Genomic DNA, 23723 nt, shown 5'->3' with positions numbered 1-23723 from the left:
GTACTTAACGCCACCATATCATTCATGCCGTCAGTCAACATACTAGTAGTGGTAACACCGCACTGTCTGGCAACATGGCTGAGCTTCTGGAAGAAATTCTCCAGATAGTGGAGCGCGTTGGTGAAATAAAGTCTGACGAGGTGGCAAATTGGCTTGAAAAAGATCATCAGCAAGTTGTTGGGGCCATCAAAAGCATCCAGTCGCTTGGAAATGTGAGTATAAACTTCATTTGAAAAGGTAAACAGCTGTAGCTGCTGTGCTCTACTTACGCCAATAGCCACTTGTGGGACCGTGGTAATTGCCCATTTCGATGTCACCTGATTGCATCATCGCACAGTGGGCCAGAATGAGCTCAAAGTGCGCCAAAATTATATTCCGTGGTTTCTTTTTACCCAAATTTGGTGTCTTAGAGTAATTAGGGGCGTAGAATTGATTGAACATAATTTCAAACTCATATGACGTCACTGTGATGCTGTTTTTCATTGGCTACCAAAAATCTGTCTGTAAATGACGAATAAAGCAATGCAAATCTTAGGCTGTTATTTTTTTCTTTAAAGATTAATTTATCTTTTCACCTTCACTGACACTGCTTATCTACTACCATTGAATACACGATGCTTACATGTCATAGAAAGTGTATAAACATTCGGGTTTCGTTAAAAGAATCGAATTTATGCTGAAAGTTCCATATTACACACGTACTGCAAAATGATACTGTTGTCCGTGTAAACTAATTAGAATGTAAGTTTATGACGTACGCTGTACGTTTTGGTGAATTTATTCACTTTATTCTATAGCAGGACATAAATGCGCGATATAAAATCAATCTCCGATATAGTTCTTATCTCTCTACTTCATATATAACCTTAGGCCTATGCCATATCAATTCATACAAGCGCAAAAACCATTTTGTCTAATTTAAATGGAAGGATAACAAATTGTGAAGTCAGTAATCAGGAAAATGAAAGGTTATGACTTAGCAGCTAAGAATGAGTCTGCCGTGTATGAAAGTTTACTTGGAAAAGCTAGAATAATAAGATTTTTTTTTTAATGAAAAATTTATCGAAATCACAATCATATGAAATTATAAATTCATCCACGTTCCACAGTGATTTTTTTTTTCTCATCAGACGTCGGAAGCAAAGTTTTGTTGCTTCCGACAACCCACAAAGTGTATGGGATCACAGTCTGATGAATCCGACTTGTATTGGTCGCCTATCAGGTCAATGTCAGACATGTCAGGCATGATCCGATGAGGCAAGATCGTCCGATGAGGATCAAGCGAGCAATGTCTGACATTGACCTGCAATCGGATTCACAAACAGCGATACTATACACTATGCTGAGCGGCCGGAAAGCAACAGTCTTTGCTTCCAACGAGCAGCCGATGAGAATAAAATCTCTGTGTTTTGGTGTTTAACGGTTTATCTGCATATGTCAAGAGTAGCATCGAAGTACATGTATTTAGGTGTCCATAAAATATGTATCGCAGTGGGAATAGCTATGTTTACAGTAGTGGCTATGACAATATGGACAATATGGCTACATGGCCTTGGCTATGTGCAATTATGTACTCTTTTATCTTCGGAGGAGGGGTCTTTTAGGTGCCGGACTAGCCCTATACATGTATTTTATAACTCTGTTTGCCTCTTATTCAGTGTTATTCATGTTTCTGTGTCTTTAACGTGCGAGAAAAAAATAAATGAATTAAAAAAAATGCCGCCCTCATGCGGCCCCGTATGATATAACAGCATTCCTAAGCGGCTGCAAGGTCCAAAATAGGCGTAATGTGTCGCAGAAAATCGGCTCTAACACAAAAAGTGGCAAAAGGTGGCAGCCAAATCTGGTATCAGCTTAAAGCTGAGACATCAGGGAATGTGGTGGTAATAAAATTTAGTTGGAAATCCGTGGCAATCTAAACTTTTCATTAGGATATATTAAAAAGACAAATAATTAGCCTCTTTTCCAGGATATTTAGCGTAAAATGTTCATGAACATTAAGTTTCTTTGCATTTTTATGGCATTCATAACGTAAAATGAACTCTAAGAAATATGTGGGAGAAATTACAGGTTGATATCTCAAAAGCTACATGTTGAAATTATTTATTTATTAAAGAGGTTACAATTTGCTTTGAAACTCTTAAAATATTGTATTTTGCTACTTCAGGTAGGAAATATACCCCTTTAAAGTACATACCTGATTCAAATATTTTAATGATATATTCTTCAAAGCATTACCTCTCAAGAGCGCATGTCAAAAATTAAAAAATCCCAAGTGCCCAAAGTGACTTTTGGCGCACTTTGGTATCTCTCTGGCCCACTGTGCATCGTAGGCAGCATGCAGCATCATATCATCTCAGTCCGGGAAACCCGCTCATGAGGACTGTCCCTCCTCATGAGGACCTCCCCCCCCCCCCCCCCCCCCCCCCACCTCATGAGGCCCCCCGGGGAACGCCTCATGAGGCCCCCATTCACTTCTTATTCATCTCACATCTGACGTATAAATTGTCGCAACTTTGCACGGTGATTTTTTGTTACACACACATGTCCACTATCCATGATGAAAAGAAGAAAAAAGCCTGTCTGTTTTTTTTTTTCAAAAATCGAGTTTTAATCAACCGATGCAGAGCGCCCATCAAAACACGGGCGCCAGCGCGTTCGCACAATGCAAGACTGCCGCACCTAGCGGCCTGATCCGACTAAATATTTTCGATGCTTTTTTCTGCGGCTCTCACCTCTCCGCGCACGAATCAGCCTTGTGAAGCTGAAGTCTGACATCTTTTTACACAAATTCGTAACGAGAAAAATTAAATCAGTACTAACCTGATCTTGTCCATATATTCCAAATTACTATTCCACACTGATAGAGTAGGTGGGTAGATGACATTCTCCAGTTTGTTAGCAAAATAATCACTTTGTAGGTATGACGAGTTCACTTTCTTCGTCAATTCCGCCCACGATTCCGCCGCCCGCTTACCGTTTGGGCGCTTTTTCTGGAATCATCCCGCGACGCGACGTACGTCGCATCACATCACGCATCCAGCACACATACCAGACTGGTATTGCCAGACTGGCAAATTGTGTCTGTGGAGAATTATTCTACATTGTTTCAAGTAGTTTATAGTAGAGAACGAGCATTGCACTGTACCACTGCACTGCCACTGGCACTGAACTTGAAACCTTAAAGGACAAGTTCACCTTCATAAACACAAGGATTGAGAGAATGTAGCAATATTAGTAGAACACATCATTGAAAGTTTGAGGAAAATCAGACAATCCCTTCAAAAGTTATGAATTTTTGAAGTTTTTGTGCAGTACCCGCTGGATGAGAAGACTACTGCAGTGTATGAATAACTTAGATGTCACATGCGTACAACAATATAAAGAAAATATAAAGAGAATTTCACAAAATTCCATCTTTTGAAAAAAGTACACATTCCCCCTTTTGAAAAAAGTACACATTCCCCTGACTCGTTACCGATAAATGTTATGGGTAATATTATTCCCCCTGCCTTTAGAAAGAGGCAAGTCAATTGCTCTTTTATTATGCGAAAAAAGTGAAAATATGTTGAATTTTCTTTTATATTTTCTTTATACTGTTGTACGCATATGACTCACAAGCTGTAGTAGTCTCCTCATCCAGCGGTTCCAACACAAAAATTTAAAAAATTCATAACCTTTGCATCGATTGTCCAATTTTCCTCAAACTTTCACTGATGTGTTCTACTAATATTGTCGCATTTTCTCAATCCTTATGTTTATGAAGGTGAACTTGTCCTTTAAGTCCATAACCATAGAGTAACTGCGGTAGTACGCGGCCGTGCACCCGTTCGCGGCAGGTACAACACACTGTATACGCCATATATTTCGCGAGTCTAAATTTTCGCGAATCGGGAATTCCCAACGATTTCGCAAGTGGTTAAATTCGCGATCGTTGAGTCTGTACTGAACGGAGAAGTGTACACGCGTACGTCACATTCACATCGGGATCAGAGTCAATATTTTCGCGTGTCTTTAATTTCGCGAATAGCACCTGACTCGCGAAATTCGCGAAAATAAAAACCTCGCAAAATATTTGGCGTATACAGTACTCAGTAATATACCACTAAACACAGGTCACAGCATTGCACTGTACATGCACACTACACATATACTAGCACACTACCAATCAACAAAAATCAACCGATAAAATGGGCACAATCTCCGACATAAGTGAAATTTTCTCACCTAAATGACATCATATCGCATCCAAAATTTTATTCTCTGTACTTCTTAACATAACAGTTAAGAAACAGTGGTCTAAGAAACTGGATTTTTTGTTGTTTCCCGATGTTCATGGATTTTGAAAACATATCCTCAAGTAAAATAGAACTTTCGCGAGCCGATGTGGGCCGCCATTTTTTTTCGGAAAGTGAGTGTTACCATCGAAAAAATGAGAAAAACACGAGAAAGACATCAACAACACCGCCAGAATTGCGATCCCTGTTTGCAGCCAGTGCATGTGCGCCCGCTATTTTCACATGCTTTTGCAATGGGAATTGGGGCTTACGCAATGTTCGCGAGACATGTTCAGGTGTTCAGCTGAAGATCGCGGAGCACGCGCGTATTGCATAGAAATTGTACATCGTGCCGCAAGCAGAGCTACTATGGCACATATCGGCAAAAATTGTGCCGGGTTTTGCCCTGGTAAATCATGAAAACTACGTTCGTCATTGGTCAAATTTTTTATGATAACAATAGTGTTTATGAATAATCTTGTCTATGATATATGAAATGGTTGAGAATAATTTGCCTGATATGTTTACAGTGTGGAAAAACCCCTAAACTGCCGCAAACGGGGTATTTTACTCTACTTAGCATAAATCAAATGATTTAAATCACCCAGACATCAGACCAGATCAGACACCCCAGGCAGTAAGCAGTGAGTGTAGATCTGCATTACCTTGTGTGGAGAATATCAAAATCAAATATTCATTAGGCAAGTTGTCTGTAATTCAGCCATAATGCTGTCCAAAATTTGACCACCGACGCCGACTAAGCCTATGCTTTTACACTCAGTCGAATTTTGGCACGAAAGATCGCGTCAAACCTTGGTTGGTGCAGGTTTTTTATTTCTGTGTGTGTGCAGTGTGCACTGAGCAGACTTTTTCAATTTTAGATGCGCATCCTATCAACTATCATGCTAACGAAACCAGTGATGTCTCCATCTGTATTCACAGCTGATCGAATGTGAGCAGCAGACCTCGAAACACTGGGAGCTGACTTCTGAGGGCTCACAAGTCGTCAACAATGGCAGCCACGAGGCTGTGGTGTTCCATGCCATACCCCCGGAAGGGATATCTCAGGCAGAGCTCATGGTAAGAGATAAGTGGTCCAGCATCAAGGCTCTGCTGTTATTGTTGTTGTTGCATTAAAGAAGCACATCAAAACAAAGCAAAAAAACGAACAAACTCACTATTGGCTTTACCTACGTTTGTGGATATTTGAAAACCATGTTTCCAGGAAATGAAATAAAACAGCTCTTGGGATAGTGCATATTGCTATCTTTTTCCCCTCTAATGTGTGGAAGAAGAGTGCATCCTACCACCTACAAAAGTATAAAAGGCACTTTATGCTAATTAGGATTTTAGCTCATAAAGTTTTTCAAATAATACCAGGTATTTCCAGCTTTCCAAGTTGTTCCCTTTGCAAGTTTGGTACATGCACAGTACTTACAGATGTGTAATTCATTTCTCTCTATCACAGAAATCTGTGCCCAATGCCAAGATTGGATTCAGCAAAGCGATGTCGGCGGGATGGCTGGAGGTCAACAAAAAGTGTGAAGGTGGACCTCGTGTGCAGAAAAAGGTAGACCGTATCCTTTCTTTCATGAGCATATTAAGATTTGTTGCCATCTGAAGCTATTGAAAGCACTGTGTCAGTGGTTTGTACTTTTTTGAGCCACCAACATAAAATCCTAATGACATTGCATATAGACATGATGCCTATAATTATGACTGGTAGCAGTAATCAATAAGTATTTGTGGGAGACATAGTATACATGCAAATGATGACAATGGTATAACTGGTCATTGTTTTCATGATCATCAGTAGATGTGATCATCAAAACAATATTGTTAGTAATCTTTAGCAATTGTCACTTGCTCAGGCAACTTACTCTAATTATTTCCTACTTGACCAAACAATGATAATATTATGTGTCATGGGGTACTTAAATGAAATCATCCTACTTTGTCAAACTTCAAATTTATGTATACCTTGTTACCCTGTCCTGACCAATCCAGTGATTTCCATTTTTCTGGCCTTTTATCAAAGGTGTCGTCAATTGAGGATAAAGTGCAGTCGCAACTTCAGGCCATCAGCCGAGGGAACTTGGCTGGCTGCACAGACAAAGAGCTGGCGGATCTCAAGAAAAGAAAACTCATCTCAGAAGTGTGAGTTGCCTGGCTATGTGAGAAGCAGCACTTTCCCTTGTCTGAAACTGGGTTGACACCATTTTTGATATAGTGTAGAAAGTTTAGGTTAGATGTTTTGATGCTTTCCTCTTGAATTAAAAAAAGGAAATTATCATTGAGAAAAAAAGACGATTAAACAGCATATTCAGCTACAGTAGCCAACAGCAACAAATTTTCAGTTTTCAGGAAGACCTGCCATGTACACTCTATGAAATTTCCTACTTTTTACTGACAATAAGATTAGTTTACTTTCTTGGAGTGTTTGGAAAGAAAGGTACATGTTATTATGATTTAAAGTGCTTCCTTTCAACTTGTCATCGTTGGATTTTTGTTGTTTTTGTTGTTGTTTTTATTCCTGCAGATGTGAAAGTGTCTCAGAAGTGAAGATGTTCTGTTTCAAGTGACTTATTCGTACATTATCATTAGAAGAAATATATCTGTTTTTGACAATGGCTGTAATGACTTGATTTTCATCTCCATTTGACAGCACAAGGAATGTGTTCCTCATTAGGAGAGGAACAGAATTCAGCACCAAGATACAAAAGCCAGAAACAGATCTGACGCCAGATATGATATTAAAGTAAGTCTGCATGAATATTATTTCTTGTCTTCTGTAAGGAAAAAAAAAAAATAAAATGTACTTGCATACCTCGTAAGTTGTTTGTAATTTTTGCCTGTGGAGATTAAAGTTGACTTTATCAGTAAGCTTTTGTAAGCACTGTTCAATATTGCATCATGTTGCATCATGTGACAACTACTTAGAATGGCTGCTTTAGCAAATATGCCTCTAGACCTTGTCTCCTTGTTAATAGCATTTCATTGATACCCCCAGAGATTGTTGATTATTAAAGATAATTAAAGATAGATTAGAGATTAAAGATATATGATTTAAGATCATTACAATTTGTATATTATTCAGAAGGCTGGGATCAAGAAATGAATATCATTCTTTGTTAGTTTTGTAGATGTTTGTCCAGAGTCCCTATCCTTGGTTTGATCTTGGTTAGTATCCTCCAGGGATCTAGGCAGAGGACTAATAGTGTGAGACTGGAATCAAAACTACTGAAGCGCAGTGGTAGACTGTTTTTGAATCATTGTCAGGAAGACTGTTGACAAGCTGTCTTCATTTGACATACATGAATAATTATACAGAGATGAAGTCACACATAAACCACAGTCATATGTTTTCTTTGTACTGTTTGTGCTGGCATTGTTTTTCCATCATTTTAGTGTTTATTAGGCTAAACAAACTATTGAAGAGGGCAGCTTCACTATTCGCAACATTTAGCCTTCAGATGATAAGGTACATACACTGAATCAACATACTGTAAAACGAGGAATGTTCGCGTGCATTTTAATTTCGCGAATTTCGCGAGCACGAAGATTCGCGAAATTGAAATGCACGTGAAAGTTCTTTTCTACACTATATGCATTGAATGGCAGTGGCAGTTCGCGAAAATTTCATGCCGCAAAAAAGGCCGTCGGCTTCAATTCGCGAAAAGTTCATGCCGCGAATATATCATGTTTTACAGTAGTCTTTATTGTGAAAAAAAGATAAAAAACAAACAAAAACAAACAAACAAATGAAAACAAAAGCAAACAAAACATTTTTATCAAGTTAGACATTTTACCCTCCCCCTCTTCCAGAGTAAAAGCCAGCATCAAATTGACTAGAAACATAGTGTCATGGAAGGTTTTTCCAATGGCTCACATACTATATTTTTCTCTGTTGTGCTTGCCTAAAACAGGGGGACGTGGAAAGACCATAAGTTCAAGGACTACAACTTTGATGCTCTTGGTGTCATGCCCCCGTCCGGTCACCTTCACCCACTTCTCAAGGTCAGGGCAGAGTTCAGGAAGATCTTCCTGGAGATGGGGTATGTGATGAGAAATCTCTGTTTCCAGTCATTTTTCTTCAACACGCAGCTTGATAATCTTTGATGATCTTGAACCTGTGTGGCTGAGTTTCTGCCATGTACACTGATATTCTATCTAGCAGTGACACAGAATCACTGGCCATTGTATGTGGAAGATTAGCTGCCAGTGGGAACATACATTGTATTAGAGTAGAAGAAAACAGAAATGATCAGGAGTGTATTATGTGTTTAATATGTCTAAGGGGAGTATGTCATATTACTTTTCTTTTAGATGAAAGAAAAAGAGTTTATATAACCTGTGTACAAATGCAGCTTGTGCATTACTACACAACAGTTCTCTGCCTGTTGAATGTATATGAAAAGGTCATATCAAATTTTTGGTACCATTTTGTGAGTGTATAGATGAGTCATGGATAGAGAATAGTCTCTGAAATTTGTTTATATATTTTTCAAAATTAAATCCTGTCAAAAGTTCATGACTTTATGCTCTGTGTTAAGTCAATATCCCACTCCACTTACACTTTAGGAAGCATCATACAAGATTAGTCTATTTGACCACAACCATTCTTTGATCATCACCATTACCTACTGCTGTACATGCCCACTCTTCACGTTAACCAGTGAGACAGCTATCACAAAGTTATCTTGCATTGTAGGATATCTTTTTGACTGGAACCCCACCACTATCTTGGTAGAGAATTCCCAAGACTGAAGAAGCTTGTCTAGGTAAAGTGAGACCAGCACACTATCATTTGTTATCATTTTATTGCTGACAGATTCACAGAGATGCCTACCAATAACTTCATCGAGAGCTCCTTCTGGAACTTTGATGCCCTCTTCCAGCCTCAGCAGCATCCAGCCAGGGACAGCCATGATACCTTCTTCATCAAAGGTCAGGGGACTGCACTTTGCTTTTTCAATATCAACTTGTTTATTGGAAGGTTAAAAATGAAAAACGAACAAATAAACTCAGGTAATGCTTAAAGGCTGAACCTTCTTACAACTGTGAAAATGCAAGCATTGTGTCAAAGTTGAGGAGTGACATCAATTACAGACACTTGAGGATTGTACCTGACGTGAGTCAGTGTTTGAAGAAAGGCTGCAAGCATTGTTGACTTCATGAGTGTCTAAGCTGTTTGATGTTTGTTACAAAAGCCACTGAAAATTCAAGGAAAGTGAAAAGAATCACAAACTTCACGGGTTGGTAAGGCTATATTTAGAATTCACCAAAGACACCTGGTAAGCTCAGGAAATGACTTACTCAGCATTTGAGGAAAGGCCATGGACTACTGCTAAATGTAGAAATGGCCGTTAGTTTCTGAAACCTATTGGAATGGTTTATACTATCATTACAGTTTCAAGTGGACTCCGCCATTAAAGGAACGCACAAGATTTACAAGAAACTGTTAAAGGGATTGGTGTTGCGTCGTGAATTTTGGCAAATGCATTACTATTTTCACAGAATATGTTCAGAGGAAGGACAATTAAATGAAGAGACATCATTTTAATGTTTAATTCTCATCTTATGTGAAAAGTGAAAAATGCAAGAGCCAGGAGCACACAATTGTCATAATGATATTGTCGAAATCACAAACTCATTGACTGTTACTTTGGTCTTCTTGTATTGGTAAGTGTGTTTAAATGTCAAATCTATGCATGCTAGCAAGCTGTGTCGTGTCATACTTTGAACGATACTGTTAAAAAAGAAATGGAGCAAGACTAATGAATGGAAGAGCTCAACCTATAATTGAAAGATAGAATAAGCAGCCCTCATGTCTGCATTTAATCAATGTAGGTGATTGTAACATATATCTTTTTATGCCTCCGCCACAAAGTGTCGCCGGAGGCATTATGTTTTCGGGTTGTCCGTCCGTCCGTCCGTCCTTCCGTCCGTCTTTCCATCCGTCCGTCCTTCTTTCCATCCGTCCGTCCTTCCGTCTGTCTTTCCGTCCGTCCGTCCTTCCGTCCGTAATCAATTTTGTGGACAGCGTATCTAAAAAACCGTTAGAGGTATCCTAATGAAACTTGGCATGTATATGTATGAGTGGGCGAAGTTATGCCTATCAACTTGTAGGTGCACATGCTCAAGGTCAAAGGTTAAAAGGTCAAGGTCAAATGCACAAAATTTTACTATTTCCCCTATATCTCTGCAATGCCTGAAGGTATTTTTTTGAAACTTGGTGTATACATGAACTATCAAATAAAGATTCCCCAGAGGGAGTTTTGGGTCATGAGGTCAAAGGTCAAGGGTCAAAGGTCATGTGAAAATGTTAAAATTTCACTTTTTTCTCCATATCTCACAAATATTTCAAGGTATCTTCGTGGAACTTAGTATATATGCATGTACTGACTGGCAGTTATCATGTAGGGAATTGAGGGGTCAGGGGTCAAAGGTCAGGGGTCAACTCATCAAAATGTCATTATTTCCCTCTTATCTGTGCAATGCCTGCAGGATTTTTTCTTTAAACTTGGTGTATGCATCTATTACCCAATACAGATTCTCTTGGAAGTTTCTTGTCAAAAGGTCAAAGGCCAAAAGGTCAAAGGTCAAGTGAAAGTGCTAATTTTTCACTTCTCTTTAAACTTCTGAAAGGGTCAAAAGTTTGGTACAATCCCCCAAATACCTGCACTCTTATTAGACATACAGTATAGCCATTCATCCAAATAAACCTAGTTCAAGGAAAGTTTCAATCAATGCATTTGTGACAAACCTGTCATTTTAATATTTTGCCAGATATGTGAAACTGTCATCACACATTGTCAAGACATTGTGCTATAGACCTATTCGGAGAACCATGCATTATGGCGGAGGCATACCAGTCGCCATAGCGACATTTCTAGTTTGAATTTGATTTTGAAAAGTATTTGCAATAATCTTTCAAAATTTGAAATAGTAAATAAGCATGTATGGAAGTAATATCACTTTTTCTGTGACGTTTAAGGTTTATAGTCACAGAAAAATGCACACATGAAAATGTTCACTTGGTCGCTTGATGAATATCATGTTTTGCTTTGTTCTGTTTTGTTTTGTGTTTTGCATGGCCCAACAGATCCAGCCAATGCTCATGAATTTCCCATGGACTACTTAGAGAGAGTGAAGACGGTTCATTCCAAAGGTGGCTACGGATCACAAGGGTGAGGGCACCCTTCAGATTTTCTTGAGTTGGTCAATGATAGCAGCAGGTGCTTTGCTGTGTCCTCTATTGCGCTGTATTTTTGTAAAGATGTTCACTTTGTTAATTTTGGTTGTTTACCATAGACTCACCCGACAAACCTCCATAAGTAAATGCTAAAAAACAGAGATTTTTGCGTGCCTGAAACTTTTGCAAATCATGCGAGGAGCCAAGATTTACGCAAGTATAATACATGCAAAAGTTTTGACTACACAATTCAATTAATGCCAGTACAGTGCTATCCACTGTATGAGTATTCATAATGGTCAACAATTTGTGAAAGTTTCTTGCCGCAAAAAAAAAGAAAAAAAAAAAGGGGGTTGCTGGTTCCAGTTCGCAAGTCTTTAATATGCAGTGAATGTTTCTGGTTTTACAGTATATACAATGCAGTATATACATATGTGACCCGCTACAACAAAAGGATCCTAACGTCGCTAGCGGCTGAGCCGAGAAAATCGAGTTTGCAGTCACATCATCAAAATTGGTCAAAACAAACAGATTTCTGTTTTTGGCATAATTTTATAGTCTAATGTTTTGTCTATCATCTACTGAAATTTCGAAGCTAATGATCAAAGGAAAGGGAAGAAATCAGCGTTTTCCTGGGCCATGATTTTCCGACTTTCAACGTGACAGAAACGTTTGGATTTAGCGTGGCAACTAGACTCTGCCCCTAGCAATGAGGGAGTGATCTTATTGGTCAGTGCATGGCATCCTGATTACTGATTGGTCGTGCATAGACCACTGGCGCTAAGCTTCAATGAACATCGCGGAAGTCGCCAGGAGCATACCTTCTATTGTCAAGCGGTGAAAACTCTCTCACCTCCCCTTGATCATGATAGCGTTGGAAGGAAAACTTTCAAGGCGTTTTTCTCGAAACTCTGATTCCCTCAACCACTTGACATGCGCTAATAAAATCATTGATATCTCTGCAACCGAGTACTTTTATGAGTTGTGCTATATGTGAAATTAAAGTAGAACAGTAAGGGAATAATGTCATGCCATTTTCAGAAAATTGTTCTCCCGACTTTCGGATCCTTTTGTTGTAGCGGGTCACATATATGCAAGTACCCTAGTAGAGGTCCAGTACATCTATACTTGTATAGTTTATTTGGAGATCTGCAAAGTGTTATTATTCTATCATGGCTGCATTTCATTTGACTCATTTTCTCTAATTCTGACAACCCCAAACAGATACCAGTACGAGTGGAAGATCGAGGAGGCGAGGAAGAATATTCTGAGGACCCACACCACAGCTGTCAGTGCACGCATGCTCTACAAACTTGCCCAGCAGGTACGATACAAACAAAGTTGTTATGTACACACAGGTTGATTGCATATCAATTCAGTTCAATTCAGTTCAATTCAGTTTAATGGCACGATTTATTTGGTACAAAAAAGTACATTATGTACACAATAAAAACAAAAGCAATGCGTAGACATGGACATGTTTAACAAATCAAGGCCAGGACCCCTTTGTTAGTGGGGTCCATAGTCATCATATTATGTCTGTTTTACAGCTGATTCTTCAATGCTCTTATCAAACTTGTACTTTTTGCTTGCTGATATCAGAGCAAAATGCTGGAGTCATCATAGATGTTACTGGCAAGGTTTGCTCATAATGACTTGTGTGGTTACTTCTGTTTCGCCCCTAAATAAGTTTATTAAAAGTTCCTCCATTTATGCTCTTTCAAAATTACAGGGAGGCCTTGTAATAGTGGGTATGTTGTTTTGTTTTGTTTTGTTTTGCATTGTTGTTTTTTTTTTGGGGGGGTTGTAACTTTTGGTCTCCAATGGAAAAGAAAGGGATAGTAGAAATATGTATCCATGCAATGTCACACTTCCATGAAGATTGAAAATTGCTTATGCCGTAGAATATATCAGTCTTGTCATATGGGGATGTATAACTCTGGCTATTCCGTGTGATTGTGTGTTTCTTTTTTTCCTCTCCTCTCTTTCTGCATATTCAGGAGAAGTTCACCCCAGTCAAGTACTTTTCCATCGACAGAGTGTTCAGAAACGAGACCCTGGACGCCACTCACCTGGCTGAGTTTCACCAGATAGAGGGTCTGGTAGCAGACTACAACTTGACCCTCGGTGACCTCATCGGCACACTCTATGCCTTCTACAAGAAGCTAGGTAAATTCAGCAAAGATATTGACATGACAGCTCTTGTTTTGATTTGTGGAAATATTAACACAGACATGCACGTTTTAGTTTTGCTGCCAGCTCTTTGCAAGCTTTTAGAGTGAGTTTAATCTTAGAATGTACACTCTGTGTACAATGAATGATTCTTAAATTATTCAGACATAAACATTCTTTGAAACAGGTAGAATTTGAGTAATTGTCAGTGATCAAAAGTAAGGCTTCCACTAAATTATTGGATAATATATATTTAAAACTTTATGTAGCCATGAAATTCCCAAATTACAAAATAATTTCAAAGAAGAGAAGTCAATTAGGTAGATATTATTATGAACAAAAAGACACCTTTGAAACAGTAACTTCTCATTGGACATACCTCAGAAAAAATAATTGTTCAGAAATGATTACAGTATATGCATTGTATACATTATGAGATTACTGTGGTGCTTTGGTACAATATGATGATTGTTTTACTCAGGGACTATGTTCTGATTATGATGCCTTTACAGGTCAATAGCTATTACACTGCAGCACAATGGATTAACTCTGAAATTTGCGCAAAACAGTGACACTTTCACATTATACAGCTGTTGTATTTGTGCAAGACTGTTTGGTACATGGGTACCACATCATTCATTATCACACTTGTGATTGTCACCTTCCTCCTGTCACTTCCTGAAAATCAAATATTTTGTCTTGTTTGTCCCGTCTTCTGGTAGGAATTGAGAAGCTCCGCTTCAAGCCGGCCTACAACCCTTACACCGAACCCAGCATGGAGGTCTTCAGCTACCATGAGGGGCTCCAGAAGTGGGTGGAGGTGGGCAACTCGGGTGTCTTCCGGCCCGAGATGCTCCTCCCAATGGGTCTGCCAGAGGATGTGGTCGTCATTGCTTGGGGCTTGTCCTTGGAAAGGTGAGATGATGACTTCTTCTAATGATTTGTTGAATAAAGATGCCATTAATGATAATAATAATTATAATAAAAAATCTGCTGCTGCTCATGCTAACTGCATTCATATTGTACTGGCACTGCCACTGAAGGATAAATGATAACGATTGTGATAATAATGAGATTGATCACAGTGATTGTAATCACTCTGGATGTAGAATTGCACAAAAGAAGATGAGTTATGAAATGGTAATACTGCTACACTGATAGTAGAAATTACTAAATAGGGATTATGATGACTATAATGATGATTGCTTAAATTTTTGCAGGTTTGCAATTGACAGGTTACCTGACTGGATACTAATTCATGCAAGTCATATCTTCTTTTTATGCGGCACCTTTTGTATATTTGAATGTGGCAAACATGCCTAAAGTGTAATTTAATGTAAAATGGGACTTTTCAGCAGAGATGTGGAAACAGATTGTTATGAAATGGATTGCATTAAAGAGCAAGGTTTCATGACCACTCGTAGTTATCTGTCAAAAACTATTGCTTTCTTTCGATACTTTTTACCACTGAAAATGCAGAGATCTGCAAGCAACTCGAGAACGTGATCATGTGAATGGCTTACCATTTCTTTGGCAGTTTGTCTTCTCATCGTATGCAACTTTGAAACATGACCTTAAAAGTTTCATCACGATGCGATCTGTCTATTTTTTTCTGTCTCCTTCTCACCACGTGCTGCAGACCAACCATGATCAAGTACGGCATCGACAACATCCGCGACCTCTTCGGGCCGCGGGTCAACCTCCAGATGGTCTACGATAATCCTATATGCAGATTAGATAAATAAGAGTCTACCAATATTTGCTATATTGCCATATGTCATTGATTAGGAACATCTTGTCATGAACAGTTATTCATCTGTACACATTGCTACTGGATGAAACATTTTGTGAACATGAATCTCCACATCCCATCATCCCTTTGCCTCACTGGAACTGGGTAGTTCCTGCATGAAAGTCTATTGCCTTTCAGAATCTCTTAAAGGGATGGTATAGTAATGGTTGAGAAGGGGGATTCAGGTTTTAAATTTTGCAAGATAATTACAAACCACTTTTGAAATATTAAAGAGTATACAATTCTAAGAGGAATTCAAAGCTTATTTGATGAAGATCAGTTTTGAAATGACCAAGATGTTCAGATATAAAGCAAAACAAAGTAATCCTGAAAAAAGGTGGGTCCCACCTTTTATAAGGTCCCACCTTTATAAGGACCTCCTTGTTTTTGGATATTTTGACCATTTCAAAACCCATTTTCATCAAGTAAACTTTGAATTCCTCTTAGAATTGTGTGCTCTGTCTTATTTCTTAAGAGGTGTCTCATTATCTCACAAATAAGTTGGAAACCTGAAGCCCCTTTTCAACCGAAACCACAACATATCCCTTTAAATGCAGGGTGACAGCATGTTCTGTTTTCCTTGTTTTTTGTTTCCTTTTTTTTTTGTAATGGGCTAATTAAGCAAGTTTCATTATGTATTCAAAATCATGGATTTGCTCCCTCCCCATGCATAATAATGGGCTATTAATTTCGCTTGCTGCTTGTATGACTAATTCTTTTGGTGGACTTTGACTGTTTGTGTAGGGGAACTCTGATGAAGAAAGCTCTTATTGGGAGAAAAAATACCAGACATATGATAGGAACTGCTGTGGCATCTTCTTCAAGCCCATAGTATTCAAAGTGTATCAGTCTGTTATTAAATGTAATTTGTTACAGTGGAGACCAGTGTTCCAATAATGTCTTCTGAGAATATACGAGTCTGAAGCTCTTTGCGAGCAGGTATATAACATCTAATGACCAGGAGAATATTCCAAATTGCACTAAAAAGTGTACACATCTTAAAATATGGGCAGGTTGATCATCTCAATCCTTAGCGTTGATTGCACAGATTTGATATTTCCATGTCAATCCTTCCTTCTCCGTTTGTTCAAGCTCTCTACGTGCACTGCACTCCCGTTATATCAAACATGGTTATAACAAAATTCTTGTTACAATGAAGTAAAAATTCAGGTCCCAAAATTACATCATCTATATATCTTTATATGTTTAACTGTTCAGCTATAATGAAATTTCGATATAATGAAACAAAACCACCAATCCCAAGGACTTCTTTGTAACAGGAGTGCACTGTAATTGTCATACATACCCTATGCATATATGTGCAGTAGTATGTAAGAGTGTGATAGGTTGGCCAGCTGTAGCTATGTATTACACCCTCTCTCTCCCAATTGGCTGAATGCAGGTTCTGGCATGTAATGCATATTACACAGTCCTTGGTCCTGAGACAAGTTGCGATGAAGCATGAAATGATGTACATGATATGTGTATCTTTTGTATCTAAAAGATATACAGTCAACATCGCACAAGTTGAAAAATTTGCTAAGTCGGAGAAAAACACACAAGTGGAAGGATTTTCTATGGTCCCTATGTATTCGACTTAGATGAGGCTGACTGGATAACAAATAAGATGGGTAATTGACTGATGACACACTTATTGAGTATTTCTTGAAGACCAATTCTGTTAAAACAAACATTCTTCACATTCCACATGTTGTTCAAGTGCCAATCCCAGTTTATAGAGAACAAGAGCCATTTGACATACTGTATGGGCTGTCATTTTTGCATACAGATATTTTCGCGAGGTCAAAGACATTTTCTCAAGATGTTGTTTACGTGAATTGACACCAGTGCTAACATAATGCACTATTACCCTAGCGCACGGATACATTTTTGTGTGTTGTTAAATTCGCAATCCGACTGTGATTCGCGAAATTCGCAACAATTAAACCCTCGTGAAAATAACAGCCTGTACAGTACATCAATGCCGAAATAATAAGGCTGCACAACTTTGTCTTTTACAGATACAGTGGAACCTGGCTATAGAGGTCAGAAATAGCGAGATACCCGAGTTAGCAAGGTCATTTTTGAGGTCCCATTTCTCTTATATTCTTGTTTTTATTCCTGATATAAAAAGACACCTGATATTATGAGGGAATCTCAGTCGTCCCAAGCAACTCAGTATAATGAGGTTCCCCAGCCCTGTTTTTATCATGATCATTTGAGATCAAAGCTGGTAATCGTTTTTGCAGAAAATCTGAATGAGGACTGTCGTTTGACATTTCATATTTTCCCTTAAAGGGGCTGTACAGTACTGGTTGAGGTAGGGATCCATGTTTTTTACATTCCCAAGTGAGATAATGAGAAACCCCTTATGAAATATGAAAGAGCATGTAATTTTAAGAAGGATTCAACATTTATTTGATAAAAATTGGTTTTCAAATGGCCGAGATATCCAAAAAAAAGTGATAATAATAAAAGACTACAGGCCACAACTTTGTTAGGATCTCTTTGTCTCACCTTGTTTTTGGATATCTCGGCCACTTCAAAACCGATTTTCATCAAATAAACTTTTGATACCCCTTAGAATTTCATGCTCTTTGACAACTCAGAGTGGTTTCTGAATATCTTGCAAAATGTTTAAAACTAAATCCTCACCTCAACCAGAACTGTACACACCCTTTAATATCAATTACATGTACTGTAAGATATGTTATATTTCGAGATGAAATTTTTGCTAATTGGAGGCCACAGGCCTTGCATGTGGCGTTGGCATTAATGAACATAAAGTGAAGGCAAAAACTTTAGCATGCATTTTAATTTTGCAAATCATGGCTCTGGCAAAATTTGCAAAATAAAAATGCATGTGAACATTCCTCGTTTTACAATATCAAGAGAATGTGTTTATACGAACTGCAGTAAAAGAAGCACAGATCGCTGCTCCTGGTCAAAGCTCTAATGTGCAGTTGGTAGATGTACCATTTTGATGCACTACAATGTATTGGATAATCTGTGTGTATCTGGGCTTTATGATTTCTCATCCTTTTCCAAATCTGCTCTCCACATTACATGCAAGCCAGGGTACTGTAATGTTGAACTGTAATTGCCGTGAATGGGTTGGTTCTCCTTTTTTTTTGGGGGGGGGGGGTACCTTTCTGTTCTTGTTTTGTTTTGTTTTGTTTCTTTCTTCTTCTTTTTTGGAGGGTTGAGGGATCGGGGGATTGAAGTTGAATATGATACAAATGTATTTTCAATGTTGTCTGTCGAAATACACACTGTACGAAAAGCCAAATATTTTGTCATTTAGTTCTTTATTCTCCATATTTGACACCAGAAACATGAATTCATGTAACTTTAATATAAATAAGCAAAGTAAACATGGATCAACAGATGACTTTTATCTCAAAATTCTCAATCAAGAGTACCACTATAATTTTCACAAGAGAATCAAAAACTTTGACAAGATGATAATCATTACACACGTAATTGTATTCAGTTGATTTCAACACCCCTGTACAAAGAGCTTAATATCCTTAGCATGCTCGGAATGATGATAACCCGCATACCATCACTTTGTCTAAAGTAATGATTGTCTAGGACTTTGTTAACTCCCTCATCACTATTCACTGCATCAAGTAGATTATATAATAACATAATCAATTTGACGACACCCTGGTAGCGCTGCCTTGTAAGGTGAAGACTATGAAAGGGGTACATTGTAGTATAGTTTTGTTTGAGATGGGGCTTCAGGTTCCTAACATTTTTGTGTGTATGTGTGTGTGAGATAATGAGAAACCTCTTATAAATACAGTGCACTCCCGTTATAACGAACACGGTTATAACAAAATTCTGGTTACAACAAAGTAAAAATTCGGGATGGAACATTGTCCAGTCTATGTATTTTTATTCTTTATTAATATTTGTTCGGTTACAACAACATTTCGATATATTGAAAGAAAACTGCCGGTCCCGAGGACTTTGTTATAACGGGAGTCCACTGTACAGTGAAACCCCGTTATAACGAGTTCGGTTATAACGAGGAACCGCTTATAACGAGGTGATCGCGTCGGTCCCGTTTTCCTTTGCGTGTAAACCTATGGCAAAACGAATCGGTTATAGCGAGTTCGGTTATAACGAGATTCCGGTTATAACGAGGACATTTTCTGCGCATCATGATAAAGAAAAACATAAGAAATTTGATCGGATATAACGAGGTACCATTTTTTGACTTGCCGCTTTTCAAACACGCGACAAACGAAACATTGAAAATCGAATTCACGCTATCCATGTCTTTTCCCCGTTTTGCAGAGAACGGTTCCTTCCATGTTTTCTTCTAAACCACGCAATAAGACACATTAATACCATCAGATGTTCCCGCTAAATTATTAAACATAATCATTCGATTTTCTTTTTCGCGAGATCACACGCGTGCGTAATGTCATAGGTCAGACCACAGCGCAACAAGGGAAAAAGGATAACGCACTCAAAAACTTTTCATGTAGCGACACTCGTGGCAAATATGGAAATTGGAATGCGTGTGCAACTCAACATTTATCATCCTTTCCATTTGTAGTCCCGACTTCCAGTTCTTTCGCTTGTGCTGGTTAGCAAATATGAGTGTATGATTATAGCCGAAATAATTAATGACTTCACGATCTCGCCGGGTGACAGTAGCGTAAAAATAAAACGCGAAGGGATTTTCGGAAGAAGATAAAGAACGCATCTTTAATCCCTTCGGGCGCAACGATAATACATTGTATGAGATTACAGCCGAAATGATTCTTGAAATCATCGCATTCCCGCTGGGCACCAACAGCGTAAAATAACCTCGCAAGTTACGGTAAACGATGCACGTATGTTACTCTGAAATCATCGCGATCTCGCCGGATATGACAGTAGCGTAAAAATAGTTGAATAACGCATGTTAAGCTACTTTAATCGGTGTTCAGAAGAAGAAATAAACGCATTTAAAAATTTGAATAGATCTGGGTTTGTTCATTATCACAATTTTAACAACGCATTTCACAATGAAGATTTTTCTTTCTTTAAGAATGGTCTACGAGGAACAGATTTGCGTAAAAAGGATCACAATTTGACCTTCTAACTTCAATCCTGTCGCATATTTTTCAAGAACGGACGTACAAAACGCGAAGAAGAAAATGAACAACGCATCTTCAATTCCTTCGGGGGCAACGAACATACATTGTATAAGATTACAGCCGAAATGATTCATGAAATCATCGCATTCCCGCTGGGTACGAACAGCGTAAAAATACCCCGCAAGTTACAGTAAACGACGCATGTATGTTATTCTGAAATCATCGCGATCTCGCCGGTTGACAGTAGCGTAAAAATAGTTAAATAACGCATGTTAAGCTACTTAATCGGTGTTCAAAAAAAAAAGAAACAAACGCATTTAACCATTTGAATAAATCTGGGTTTGTTCATTATCACAATTTTAACAACGCATTTCACAATGAAGATTTTCTTTCTTTCAGAATGGTCTATGAGGAACGGATCTGCGTAAAAAGGATCACAACTTGACCTTCTAACTTCAATCCTGTCGCATATTTTTCAAGAACGGATGTACAAAACGCGAAGAGATTTTCGGAAGAAAAACAAACAACGCATTTTAATCCTTTCGGGCGCAACAATCATGCATTGTATAAGATTACAGCTGAAATGATTCATGAAATTATCGCATTCCCGCTTGACACTAACAGCGTAAAAATATCTCGCAAGTTACGGTAAACAACGCATTTATGTTACTTTATTTGCGCTGGCGTTTAGAAAAATTTAACAAAAGCATTTTATACAATCTGATTTTAATATGATATAGAAATAAAAATAATATAGATATAAAATAATTTCCCTTTATTCTCTCGATAATAATGAGCCATAATAATGTGTAATATAACGCAAAGGATGTTCTTAACTTTCGTTAATGGGTATATCATAACGTCGTCCTTATGTTTTTCTTTGTTTTTGATGCGTACGGTTATAACGAGGTACCGGTTATAACGAGGTAATATCGCCGGTCCCACGGACCTCGTTATAACGGGGTTTCACTGTACCATCATAAGAGGAATTCAAAGATTATTGAATGAAAATTGGTTTTGAAATGGCTGAAATGCCCCAAAACAAAGTCTTCATAATAAAAGGTGGGACCCCCTTTTATTAAGGTCACTTTGTTATACCTTGTTTTGGGGTATCACAGCCATTTCAAAACCGACTTCCATCAAATAAGCTTTGAATTCCTCTAATATTTTTCGTAAGTGGTTTCTAATTACATTGTACAATGTATCTTGCAAAAAGTTAAAATCTGAATCCTCCACCACAACCAACACTATACCAGCCCTTTAAATATATCTAAACTGAAAGGAAAACCAATCTCCAAATGGAGAAATGGAAAACAAACAGCAGACATACAGAATTGGATACCCATGTAACAGGCCAGGACTTGTGGATGTGTGACTGAAATGCTTTACACTACAAAGGCAAAGTTGACTCTGGCAGTTGAATGGATAGTGTAGTATGACAAACAATGAAAGAAGTGTATAATGTATGTACAAAGTGGCAGAGTGCTTGTGGCAAAAACTAAACCAAACTCGAAAATATTCTACACTTCAGACCACCGCAGAGTATACATCTTTCGGTCGCACAACTGACCGACTTTGGATCTAAAATGAATCACAATAGCCTCAGAATAAACATGCTCGTTTATTTCAGATCCAAAGTCGGTAAATCATGCGGCCGAAAGTCGTATAGTGTGCGGTGGCCTTCAGATGCTCAAGTCCCTCAAGCAACCTCCAAAGAAAGATCTTATGGGAAATGAACATACAATTACCAGTACATATTCCTTTAGTAATGAGAAGTGAAGTGATGATTACAACACATTGTCAGTGTCTCAAGTTGGGAAAATAATGACGATATAGCAGGAGTATTATTGCACATTATGAAAGAGATACACGCAAAATCTATCATATTCTACTACACGTTCATGATTAAAAATCTGCATGTACAATGTGACCATGCATCCTAACCATTCACTACATGTATGCCTATAATGTTTGCTTGTTTTTTTTAAATACATGTATACATTGCTTTCCCCTCTTCCCACAAAACAAAAACACTCTGAGAATTCAACACAAAATATAAATGACATGCACCACTACGCAGATAAACAAAATGATAGCAATCTTGAAGCTCATGTTTGGAATAGTACAAAACAGACTCGACATGAACATTTGTTACTGTATGACTTAGCACTCTTGGCCTGTCTACAATGGTCTATAGCAAAACAAACAAGGTAAATAGAAGTTGAATGAGCAGTACACAATTCATGTAAAGAAAATCATGTTCAGAATGCAACTATACTCTGATTACAACAATAGATCAACAACACTGCTCTCCTAACATCAATAGTGTAAGGCCAGATATCTTTAGGTTGCAGTGGAACTGTAAATATACATGTTTTTAGTACATCTTGACGTATAAATATTTGAAGAATTGAACTGAAAAATATGTAGCTCATTCCTTGCTTCGTAGTTTTCATGACACAAAAAGGTTTCAAATGTCATCAGTACCAACATATGAAAACAGCTGGAAGCAATTTCACAGTTTGTGCACTTCAGAATCAGAATTCACCTTGTTGCTCATGCCATCAACACTTTTATCTGCCAAGATATTAATGTACTGCCATAAGTTCATTAAACATTGCCCTACAAACCACACACAGTCAATTTGATTCCTGTGAAACAAGCATTCCATTGACCCTTCTCCACCATAGCACCAGATCACACCACAAAGGTGGTATGTTGTAGCCATTATTTGTGAACCACTGACATGTTCCAGTCAGATGTGGAGTGATTGATTCACAAGGTAAATCTGTGACAACATTGCAACATGCGGAATACAATATGAAGAAAAACAAAATGTCACAAGAGTGGCAAAGGCATGAGCCTCAAAACATATAAAATAAATATCTCATAGTTTATTACTTCAGTACCAATCAGTGGTGTGAGCTAACTTTGACATTTGAGAGTCTGACACTAGAAGACTTCAAAGTGCAGCAAATACTGGAGAAGAGCAAAGTAAGCTGGGTGACATCACAATCACACACACACACACACACACACACACACACACACAGACACATAAACACACATATATGACACAAATAAACGTACGCACATCATCATGCACGCCATAAAACATGATTGGGATTGGAATACAGTGTGCGTTGTTTACACATGGCCTCATAAAGGATGTCCAGCTTGTGATTTTGAAA

The 23723-nt window shown here is 38.2% G+C and overlaps 1 protein-coding gene across 1 annotated transcript; it reads left to right on the top strand.

Moving 5' to 3' along the window:
• Nucleotides 1-58: 58 nt before the first annotated feature.
• Nucleotides 59-15627, top strand: LOC139717394 (phenylalanine--tRNA ligase alpha subunit-like). Its single transcript, XM_071628893.1, has 12 exons — nucleotides 59-212; nucleotides 5220-5357; nucleotides 5746-5847; nucleotides 6316-6434; nucleotides 6943-7035; nucleotides 8204-8332; nucleotides 9109-9224; nucleotides 11383-11467; nucleotides 12697-12796; nucleotides 13473-13641; nucleotides 14367-14559; nucleotides 15284-15627. The coding sequence occupies exons 1-12, from the start codon at nucleotides 75-77 to the stop codon at nucleotides 15387-15389; spliced, it is 1488 nt and encodes a 495-aa protein (XP_071484994.1). The 5' UTR covers nucleotides 59-74; the 3' UTR covers nucleotides 15390-15627.
• The last annotated feature ends 8096 nt before the right edge of the window (nucleotides 15628-23723 follow it).

Source organism: Diadema antillarum, unplaced genomic scaffold (assembly GCF_040938485.1).
Source record: "Diadema antillarum isolate AM-2024a unplaced genomic scaffold, OU_Dant_1.0 scf00000075, whole genome shotgun sequence".
NCBI classification, from domain to species: domain Eukaryota; kingdom Metazoa; phylum Echinodermata; class Echinoidea; order Diadematoida; family Diadematidae; genus Diadema; species Diadema antillarum.
This window is presented reverse-complemented; position numbering and strand designations above follow the sequence as displayed.

Coding starts and splice junctions, on each gene's coding strand:
- LOC139717394 (XM_071628893.1), top strand. CDS start 75: ATGGCTGAGCTTCTGGAAGAAATTCTCCAGATAGTGGAGCGCGTTGGT. Junction 9,225..11,382: donor TGATACCTTCTTCATCAAAG/GTCAGGGGACTG, acceptor ATGGCCCAACAG/ATCCAGCCAATGCTCATGAA. Junction 11,468..12,696: donor GGTGGCTACGGATCACAAGG/GTGAGGGCACCC, acceptor AACCCCAAACAG/ATACCAGTACGAGTGGAAGA.